This window comes from Sinocyclocheilus grahami, unplaced genomic scaffold (assembly GCF_001515645.1).
Source record: "Sinocyclocheilus grahami isolate Dianchi unplaced genomic scaffold, SAMN03320097.WGS_v1.1 scaffold288.1, whole genome shotgun sequence".
NCBI classification, from domain to species: Eukaryota; Metazoa; Chordata; class Actinopteri; order Cypriniformes; family Cyprinidae; genus Sinocyclocheilus; species Sinocyclocheilus grahami.
Window position 1 is genome coordinate 1389451 of NW_015505467.1, and position 10965 is coordinate 1400415.

Consider the following 10965-nt stretch of genomic DNA (forward strand, 5'->3'; position numbering starts at 1 on the left):
CGTCTCCCTGACATGCTGCTTCAACACTAACTGCGGTTACTGAAACCACGCCTTCTTTCTTTGTGTGCACATTTGCTAATATTTCCACATAGTGAGGTAGATATGTGGGGGCGTGTTAGAACGAGCCGTTTTAGGGGGGCGTGGCAGAGTCTTAACTTTGATAAAGAATATCTCTTTGGTTTTGAGACTTTAGTCTTTGCAACTTCAGGGATCTTATCTATGCACAATCAGCTTGTAACACTCCAAAGAGAAAGGAAAACTTGAAATCGCATCATATGACCCCTTTAATATAGGAATTGTAAATCTTTTCAACAAGGAGTTCTAAGCCATGAACCAATTCAGGCATCTCTGAGATTGCTCACAGCACTGCAACATTTTATTAGATGTAAAAAAAAATATATAAAAAAATAAGGTAATCACAAACAGGTAAAAGACTGTACGTCTTAATGTGGAAATGAACTTGTGAATTACTGTGAATAAATGAGTAACAACAGCAACAACAGAGTACTGCGGTAATGTTGTAATTTTGTATGTCAACCTAGAAGTTTGTATCACCCTGGTTCCCTTGATTTTTAAAAGGGAACCACATTTATTTTCTGCTGGCTTTTGAATTGTTGCAGAAAATAAGCTCTGTGACAAACAAAGCTTAATGATTCTTACATGTTTTGTGCATGATCATTTTGTGCACAAATCTTTTATTTGAGACCTGAATACAATCAGCAGAAGTAAAAAAAAAAAAAGCTAAACATAGGATCTAAACAATCTATGGTTACATGACTACATGAGAATTTGAGTTAGAATCGTTTGCAAGAGTGCAATTATAAACACGAGCAGATTAGTGAGTAAATGAGTTTAACTGTTTGATATGATGACGTTTAATGTCTCAGACGTCCTCTGTAGTCCCATTTAGACACTTGGGAGAATTACTGATGTATTTTATGTTGTAAAATATCTTGAACTTGTGTAAACCAAAGACCTTATTTCAGGCCTTTATCCAAAAGTCCATTGGCTTCAGAACAATTGGCTAATCTATATTTTTCAGTATATAGAAGTAAATTTGTTGATTTAAAATGTTGATTTCAATGTTTTATTTTGTTGATTTAAATGTTTTACATTTCCTGCTTCCATGGTAACAGTGCCTTTTCTTATTGGTCAATCTCCTTTGAGCAGTGTGGGTAATATAGAACTTCACCAGGAATCCTACAACTGAACATGATTTTCTTAACATGAAGTTGAAATCGACGTGTAGCTTCTACAGAAGCATATGCTTTCTCCTAACAACCCCAGAGCTCAATTTACTATTTTTTTGAAAGATTTATGTTATCGTCATAAAAAATATATATTTTCTTGGGTGAAAATAAATGAGATTTTTTTTCTTCTTCCATAACCCACCTGTTGTGCTCTATTAAGTTTTTTTTTGTGGCTAAAGTCCATTTACTCAGGGATGTTGGTTACATCAGCTCTTCACAAAATAACATGATATCTCTTGTGTAAAGATACAACATGTGAGATAAACTCATAATTAAATAGTATTATTAGATTAAGTGAAAATGTCATTTTAATTCTGTCACAATTTTAGAAAGACAAAATATCAGACAAAAACAATTTCGAATGAATGTATATATTTGGACTGTGCAGGAAAAATGATTTGTGAAGGCATATCCTCCTTTCCTGTATTACTTATATTGTAATACAACATGCACCAAACAGATTGTAAAACCAATTTTAAGCCAAAATAATCATAAGCAAGGACTGATTCTGACTGAGTTGGCATTGAGAAAGCGCAGACATTGAAATGGAGGGAATATTTGACTTATGAGGAATCTGTCGCTCTTCATTAGCGCTACTTTTTTCTTTTTTTTTGTGGCCATGATGAATTAGTTGATCAGGTACAACACGCAGATGGTAATGGCTAATTGCTTTTCTTTCTTTCTTTTTTTCCTTTACTCTTTTGCATGCCATTAACCATCATACATTTCTAGTGGCTTTTGGTCATGGAGTTGCCATAGCAACAGTTACGAGTGCTCTGTTTTGCTTTGCAGTGAAACTGAAGGAGATTGAAAATGTAGCCAGATCACAAGTATCTGTATGCAATTTCATTTTGTCATAACCTTAACCCTGGCCTTTTAAACCTACCCAACCCTGCCAAACACCAGATTTGATTCTGATGAGTGATGACACAAAAGATTTCTCTGATTATACAATTATGATGTTTTAAGGTCATTAATTTAGATTTCATGGATGAGGTCTAAGCCAAAACACAGCATGGCTTTGATGCTACACACATCCAAAAATGCAAAAGAATATTTCCCTAAAATACAAAAGGCAACTACATATTTTACTGTGTAAATAAAGGCCTGATTTATACTGTGTTAAAATATTAGAAATACAAATTGTTAAACATATTTTTGAAAAAAGTTTATTTTGCTTTTATTTGATCAAAAACGGAAAACAGTAATATTGTATAGTAACTGTTTTAAGTTTTTTCTTTGATGGCAAAGCTAAAAAAAAAATCCCCCAGGGTAAATATAAAGTTCAAATGAAGAGCATTTATTTGAACGACATTTTTTTGGTAATAATATTAAAAAAAAAAATTTTTTTTTAATCAGTTGAATGCATTTGCTTGTTGTTGCTGAATAAAAGTACAAAATATATAATAGAAACAAAATATTTAATTTATTTTCTATTAAGTTCTTTAAGACTGTATTTTCTCTAACTCTATATATTTACTTTTATTTTATTTAATCTTTAATGCTATTTTTATTTAGGCTCTCCTAGCACTCTCCTGCTGTTTGAAAACCCTTGGCCAGACACAGATGTGTAATAGATATATTTAGGTCTAGATAAACTAGCAATTAAAATGGTCCTGATACCCATCATCATTTAGTTGTGTAACAGTTTGGTGTTTGTGTTTTTAGGCAGGCTACCAGATCACTCAGCAGAGGGTTCCCATAGCAGTGAATGGCATGCTGGTCTATAGTTATTTTGAAGGTCGCAGAAGAAACCAAGTTGTAACCAAGAGTGTGAAAATCAAACAGATCCAGCTTGAGCAAGACAGTGGAAAGAGTCTTCATGATGATGAACGGAGTCAGACTCTTATAGATCTCAACAGAGCAGGTGCTGCTTCTTTACTCTTATACAGAAACATGAAGAGTTTGTGTCCTTTGTGGACAGTGTCTGATATAAACACTGTGTCTCTCTGTCTGTAGGTGTAGGTCTGATGGAGCTGGTGATGGAGCCAGAGATGTGTTGCGGAGAGGAGGCAGCAGCTGCAGTCAGAGAGCTTCAGCTCATCCTGCAGGCTCTGGGCACCTGCCAGGCTAACATGGCCGGTGATTTAATACATCCCCTACAGCTAACATTGATCAGAACCTTTAATGTCTATACACATTTATTCCCATGATTGGGTCTCTGACACAAATCACCTTGCTTGCACCAACTCTATCAGAGTCAGTAATCTACACAGTATCCATAAGGTTATTTTCAATGTACATCTCAATATTGATGTACTTGCATGGAAATAGCTTAAAAGGATGTTTCCTCAGTCTAAAAACAATCATTTTGACCAAATAGCTCCTTGGAACATTTCATTTTGACCAAAATAGATGGTTTAAATAGAAAAACAGATAGATGTAGATAGAAAATGTTTAATGCGTGAAGTGAAATACAGTCAAATCTAGTTAAAACAATCAAGTAACATTCCCTGTACTGTTTGTCATTACATAAACACAAGGAAGAATGACATTAAATCATTTATGTAATAATCGTTTCATTGTAATAAACTGCAATATTTACATATCTTACTAATATTTAACTATTATATTAGCTATTTTAACGATCTAATACATTCAAATTTCTATGCAATTGTCCAGAAACATTTGAGTAATGAAGCAAACAAATAGTTGAATCAGACTTGTTGATTCAGTGAAAAGGACAGTTTTGAACTGAATCACAGAGATTAATTGACTTGACTTTGCTACTGATGTTTAAATTAAAGATTTGCTATGAAAACTTTATTAAAAAAATTAGTTTGGAAATCTAGTCAGTGATTACTAGTGTTTATAAATGTATTAATCGCGATTAATCGCATCCAAAATAAAAGTTTTTGTTTACAGAATATATGTGTGTGAACTGTGTATATTTATCATGTATATGTAAAGACACATATAGTATATATTTTGAAAATATTTACATGTATATATTTATATTCCTATAATTTATATTATATATAAATTTATTTAATATATAAACATAACATATTTTTCTTAAATATATACATGCATGTGTGTGTATTTATATATACATAATAAATATACACAGTACACACACATATATTCTCTAAACAAAAACTTTTATTTTAGATGTGATTAATCGTTTGACATCACTATATTCAATATATCGACTAGCCCAGTAGACAGTATTCTATACGTCATTAAGATTTCAATTAACGAGTGCATCATGAGGAAAGCCTTGCACATGAATTTTTGTGTTCAGATATCTAATAAACAGATGTGGCCTCACATATGTCAGAAATCAGGAATATTGCAGAAATGCTGGACCTGCTGAATGCCATTCTAACAACTGTCCAGAAATGCTTTAAAGATGTATTGCAAATGTTCCAAAACTTTTTTATGAATCCCAATCTAAAAATCATTTCTATTGAATACATTTAAATACATTTAAATTTAAAGTCTGGGTATTGTATGTATACTGTCAGGGCCAAATGAGTAGACTGTATACCACAAAAGGACTGTAGTGAGCCTCCTTCACCAATGGTCACTCTATGCTTCACCAATGAGTTAACTTTTTCCCCGTTTCCAACTTCACTAGTATTTGTATTTTGAGATGATTGAATTCTTGAAACTTAAAGGGATAGTTCACCCAAAATTGAAAATTCTGTCATTAATTACTCACCCTAATGTCGTTCCAAACCCGTAAGACCTCCGTTCATCTTCAGAACACAAATTAAGATATTTTTGATGCATTCCGAGAGTTCTCTGACCCTCCCATAAACAGCAAGGGTACTACCACGATCAAGGTCCAGAAATGTAGCAAGGAGATCTTTGATCTTTGAAAATAATCCATGTGACATCAGGGGTTCAACCGTAATACTACAAAGCTGCGAGAACACTTTTTGTGTACAAAGAAAAAAAAAAAAAAACTTTATTCAACAATTTGTCTCCTCCGCGTCATCCTAGCGCCATTTTGGAGAGTATCCACTGAACGCAAACAGCGGATGTTGTTCTGTGTCAGCCGCACCACACGTTTTCATGTCTGTATATGTTTGAAGTGACTCCAATAACATGATATTTATTCCCTGGAATGCGAATTTTAGCAGGGGGACTCTGCCAAAAAAAATTGTATTTCACCCCCCGGAACGCAATTTTTAACTGGGGACCCCCTAGAAACGCGATTGGGCTAGTTTTGAGTAGCGATTGGGCGGGTTTTCTTGTGAAAACCTGGCAACCCTGGCTGGCACAGAACAACATACACTGTGTGCGTTCAGTGGATACTCTCCAAAATGGTGCTAGGGTGTGAGGGAGGAGACGAATTGTTGAATAAAGTCGGTTTTTTTTTTCTTTTCTCCTTTGCGCACAAAAAGTATTCTTGTAGTTTTGTAATATTACGGTTGAACCACTGATGTCACATGGATTATTTTACCGATCTCCTTGCTACGTTTCTGGACGCTGATTGTGGTTGTTACCTTTGCTGTCTATGGGAGGGTCAGAGAGCTGTCAGATTCCATCAAAAATATCTTAATTTGTGTTCTGAAAATGAACGGATGTCTTACGGGTTTCGAACAACTCGAGGGTGAGTAATTAATGACAGAATTTTCATTTTTGGGTGAACTAACCCTTTAATATGAGTGAGTCATAGTTTCAATTACACACTTTAAATAAGAACATTGATAAAATGTAGTGTTTGTGTAGAAGACACAAATTCAAATGAGAAAATAACTGACCTGTTTCTCAACCCTTCTTAAAGAGTCACTAAAAAATGAAAAATTCAATAGCTTTTGTTTAATCAAAACCCCCTGAAGCAAAATACAGCAAATTGTTTATCTGGTGCAGACTATTCAGCGGTGCACAGGGCACTCCAGAATACTGTATTTCATGCAAATAAATCATTCAAATTCAAATGTATGCAGTGTTTGTTAAGCAGGGGTTTTGAGAGCTGTGGATGGTTGAATTGTAATGACTGTTTGGAGTGATTCTCATATCAGATCCCTTTTTCTCTCTTCTCACAGAGGGGCAGCTTAGAGTTGATGCCAACGTGTCCGTGCATCGACCTGGAGAGCATTTGGGAGTGAGGACAGAGGTAAAAAATATCAACAGTGTGAGGCACCTGGCTAAAGCCATAGGTAAGTAAGAATATGTGTCCAACTGATACTGAGAAAGAATTTTATGGATATCAAGATCTCCCTTCTGGTTTGAAGAAGGTATTTTCTAGTTTAAGTACAAGCGTACAGTAAAATCTCTTTGCCATTCCTCTGTACAGCAAGACGTGTCGAGGGAATGAAGTGCACTTTCAGCCAGTGCGTTTCAGAAATCTTTTAATCATGCTGCATTGGTATTCACACACACTCACGCGCTTTAGAAATAGCTGGAAGTCACTTTTCTTGTGTGGTTGTCAGATTTAGCCTGGCATCAGTTGGAGGGAATGAGTGTCTCTGTGCAATTATACCAGAGCTGAAAGTCAAACTGCAAACTCCAGATAAGCAACATGAACAATAAGCATTTTCACCTCACTCTGTCTCTGTCTCGTGTTAAATGCTCTGTCAAGATGTGCACTGTTGAATAAAGGCTGCAGAAGCCATCATCTCTGCTGATGAAACACACATACACACACATATCACAATAATTTCAATGACCAAGTTGTGTTTTTGACACCAGGAGTTTCACTCAAAAGGAAATCTGACTGAGCTGATCCAAGAAAATAATGAGTGTTGAAGACCCACATAAACATGCCTGTCAAGGACGAGAAGATTAAATAGTGCTGTCAATAAAAGAGAGAGAAAACAGGAAAATATTTAATCGCCGAGTATGACATGATTCTTTTAACCCTATTTTACAGTGTTCCCAAAAAGAGAAAGTTATACAATTTAATGAATATTTAATGGGGTGCTATTATGCTCTTTTACAAAGTCTTGATTTTGTTTTGGGGGTGTACTAGAACAGGCTCCCATACACTAGGTTGTTCGAAAAACACATTATTTTTCACATATTTTATATTATTACAACACCTCTCTCCCCAGTCTGGTATGAACGGCTCGAATAGTTCCTGTATCAAATGAAGGCCCGCCTTCTGAAATACGAAATGTGCTGTGATTGGTTAGCTGGGCCAGTGTGTGTTGTGATTGGCAGCACTCGGCGCCTGGTCGGGAAATGTCATGGCCCTTACCATAGCCGCTGCGAGCTTCAGTGTAAATATTGTGTCAAAATCAAATCAATTTGAGTGCGATTTAAACCCGGATGATTGTAACGACTCTAAGTTCGTCTGCCTTGGGAAAGCTAGCGTGTCTGCGACATAGTGATAACACTCGTTGCCTTCTCTAGTGCAGCTCAACCAGGTCTCGTCCCATTCGTCGGTATTTGTGATATCACAAATCCCGGAAAATATGCGTTGTAGTCCAAACGAGTCGTTCGTTGTAGTTTTTGAAAAGTGATTTCTGTTAAATAAAATATCTCCTTTTGAAATTAACTTTGAGCTTTGTAACTTTGCAGATCTTTTTTATGCTCAAACAGCAACATTACAGACCCCTTTAATGCATTGCGTTTTGATGTCTTGTACAGACAGCTATTATACTGTACACTGTAATAAAACTAAAGGTCCCCCCCCCCCCAAAAAAAACTAGTTTAAGCAGTCATGAGGAAAAATGCTGATGTGCAACCATTTCAGAAGTACTTTAGGGTCTTTTGTTGGCAGAAGGTTGTGGTTAGAGTTTGATTGGCTCTCTCTTGGTACATGTTCCATAGACTACGAGATCCAGAGACAGATGGAGGTTCTACAGAGTGCTGGGAAGGTTCTTAATGAGACCCGAGCATTTGACAGCAAATCTGGGTAAGGAGGCCCAGAACAGGCATATTTCTACAAGCACTGCATTCTCCTGTGATATCAATCGGAACAGAGCAATGCAATTAGAGGATCTGTGTTTTACATGGCTTGAGTCTCACATTCTATATTGGTTCCTTATTGCATTTTAAACCCACAGCCACTTAAAATTATTCATGTCAGATTAAATGTTTAGTGTCTCATGGCTGATCATATACATTGAGTTTCACATTTCACACACTGAGCCTCAGCTTCAGGTTTAGTCAGTGTTTCTAACAGAAGAGGAGCCCCCTCTGCTACCCTTAAACAGTTCAAACCACCCAAATAAGAATACAGTACAATACCAAAAATACAATTTTGGAAACATGTTTTAAAGATTTATTTCATAATGTTTTGATTATTTAAAAAAATGTAAATGTTATTAATTACAAAAAAAACTTGTTAAAAATCAATGCATGTTACTAATGAAAGATTCACATATTATTACTATGAATTGAGCTGGAGATTACTAAAAGTCAAGACTTCATTAGGTACTCTACTGTTTTTTGTTTTGTTTTTCAGCAAGGATCATTTCAACTGTGTCGATAAAGATGTTTACATAGTTTAAAAAAAATCAATTTCAAATAAATGCTGTTCTTTTGAACCTGCTGTTCAACACAGAATCCTGAAAAAATGTCGGAAAAGAAAGAAAATCACAGTTTCCATAAATATATTAAGCAGCATAAGAATTGTTTCTTGAGTACCAAATTAGAATAATTTCTGAAGGATCATTATGTGGCACTGGAGTAATGGCTGCTTCCATAACAGGAATAAACTACATTTGAAAATATTAAAAAGAGACTTCTTTCAAAAGTCAGTGCATGTCAGATACCAATCTGATTCAATGAGTACATTTAGTAAAGGATTCTTCATACAACGTCAAACCAAAAATGTTAATTTGTCCATGAACCGGGCTAACAACACAATAGCCCGACATGTTGTCCTTGCATTTATTTTGTGATACAAGTCTTTTTGTCTCATGTTCAATTCAAAATCCAACCTCAACTCACAAAATATAATTTCTTGTATTGTGGCACAGTATATTCTGCCGCACTGGTGAAGAGTGATTCAGGAAATGCTGTATTTAGTCATGGGCAGCATTCTGTTCCCCTGGTCTTTTTCCTGTCCGTCTGTGACAGAAGATGAATGTGGTCATTTGACCTCAGTAGTTGTGTCATGTGTTGACTTGTACACATGACAGCACCAGGCATACACACTAACTCATGCTCTCTACAGATGACAGAGCAGTATTATTGTGAGCATCTGCCCATGAAATAAAAGTCACTTCTCACAGCTGTGTCCTCCTGCTCTTGAATATGATCTGCTAGCACAAACCACCAATCTATTAGTGCTTAGTACACAACCTTCTGGAATACTTTATTCTAATTAGTCAGTCGAGGCACTCTGGTCAGATATCTTTGCACAATGGAAGCTAAACTATAATTGGCTTATGGTCTCTTTCTTCTCACAATTTCAAAAAAATTTGGTATCCATTTATTTGTCATTTGGTTAGTAGCCATGCAATTATCAGGATAATGTACAGTGAGCTGGTCAGTAATGCTAAATAAACCCCTTCAGGTTGATAATTGCAAGATTAATCTGAAAATAAACAAAAGGCATACAATACAGTTTAATGTACAGTAGCATTCACAGCTGGATGGCTAATGTCCTGTTTAAAGGGATAGTTCATCCAACAATGAAAATTCTGTCATCGTTTATTAAGAATTTTTGGGTGAACTATCCCTTTAATAAGCTAAATAAACTTTATTAAATATAGTTAATAATAAATAAAGTTTATTAAGAAGGCACTGAAGAAGGCATAACTGTTGCTTGTTGTATAGTGGTTCTGTATTTTGATTATTCAAATTAACATGTATTCGTTAATAGTGTTAATAGTAGAACATCAAGTAACTGAGGTAATTACTAAAACTGTGAACGCGCCATAATGCTTCTGTTAAATAGTCAGGTGGACATAGATATTGGCCAATGCTACTATTCTCAAAATGGACACATTTTAATTTTCACTAAAATAGTAGTCTATATTATATTATATTATTTCCCTTCTTCCAGTTTGGTGCAATAATGACTAACTGACTATATATTTTCCTGTGTATGTACATTCTGAATGCCTGTAAGAACCATCTACTTTATCATATACTTTGCTTGCAACTTTTTTTTAAAACTATAACTTATTTATTACCATCTCTCTCTCTCTCGCCAGTAACACAATTCCAATGAGGGATAAGGAAGGCTTACAAGACTACAGGTGAGTAAAACCCTCCATGATCCTTTCAGGTGAGTGAAATCTGCTCCATCCTGTGGAGTGCTACAAAAAGAAAAAGAAAAACAGAAGAGGACTGTGGAAAGAGTGATGGAGCAGAGGGAAAATGGACAGCGCATGATAAAAAATGTTTTTTTTTTTTTTAAAAGGTGAAAGGAAAGCAGCAGAAAAACTGAGTCTCTAGACAGACAAGGGAGTATGTGTGATGGATGAAAGAGAATATGGTGACATGGAGGGAGAGAGAGGGTTCGGGGGAACAAAACAGAAGAGGAAGTGGACAGGAAGACTAGTGGCGATGTGATTGCATTGCCTGTGCTGTGATAATGCGGCTGTAGATCCTCATGAAGGAAGAGGGAGGGAAGAGAGGGTAAATGTAGTAAAGAAATGAAGCAAATCATGCAGTGCCATCTACAGACAATGACCAATATAAACACTTATAAATGAGTGTGTAAAACAGTGTAAATGTCTTGTACTGTCACTTGCTGAACAAAAGAATAATTTATTTTCTTTATATATATATATATATATACACACATACATATATATATATATATACAGTGGGGCAAAAAAGTATTTAGTCAGCCACCAATTGT

General features: G+C 35.4%; 1 protein-coding gene and 1 long non-coding RNA gene across 2 annotated transcripts in view; one reads left to right on the forward strand and one right to left on the reverse strand.

Moving 5' to 3' along the window:
• Nucleotides 1-1271, reverse strand: part of LOC107600638 (uncharacterized) — a 19441-nt gene extending 18170 nt beyond the window's left edge. Inside the window, exon 1 of the long non-coding RNA XR_001610825.1 lies at nt 1208-1271. This is a non-coding gene — a long non-coding RNA (uncharacterized lncRNA). The remainder of the gene's footprint in view (nt 1-1207) is intronic.
• gatb (glutamyl-tRNA(Gln) amidotransferase, subunit B) overlaps nt 1-10965 on the forward strand; it is a 24988-nt gene that overhangs the window by 8634 nt on the left and 5389 nt on the right. Inside the window, exons 4-8 of the mRNA XM_016292579.1 lie at nt 2919-3117; nt 3210-3332; nt 6248-6361; nt 7977-8061; nt 10313-10357. Coding sequence (XP_016148065.1) covers nt 2919-3117; nt 3210-3332; nt 6248-6361; nt 7977-8061; nt 10313-10357 — 566 coding nt within the window. The remainder of the gene's footprint in view (nt 1-2918; nt 3118-3209; nt 3333-6247; nt 6362-7976; nt 8062-10312; nt 10358-10965) is intronic.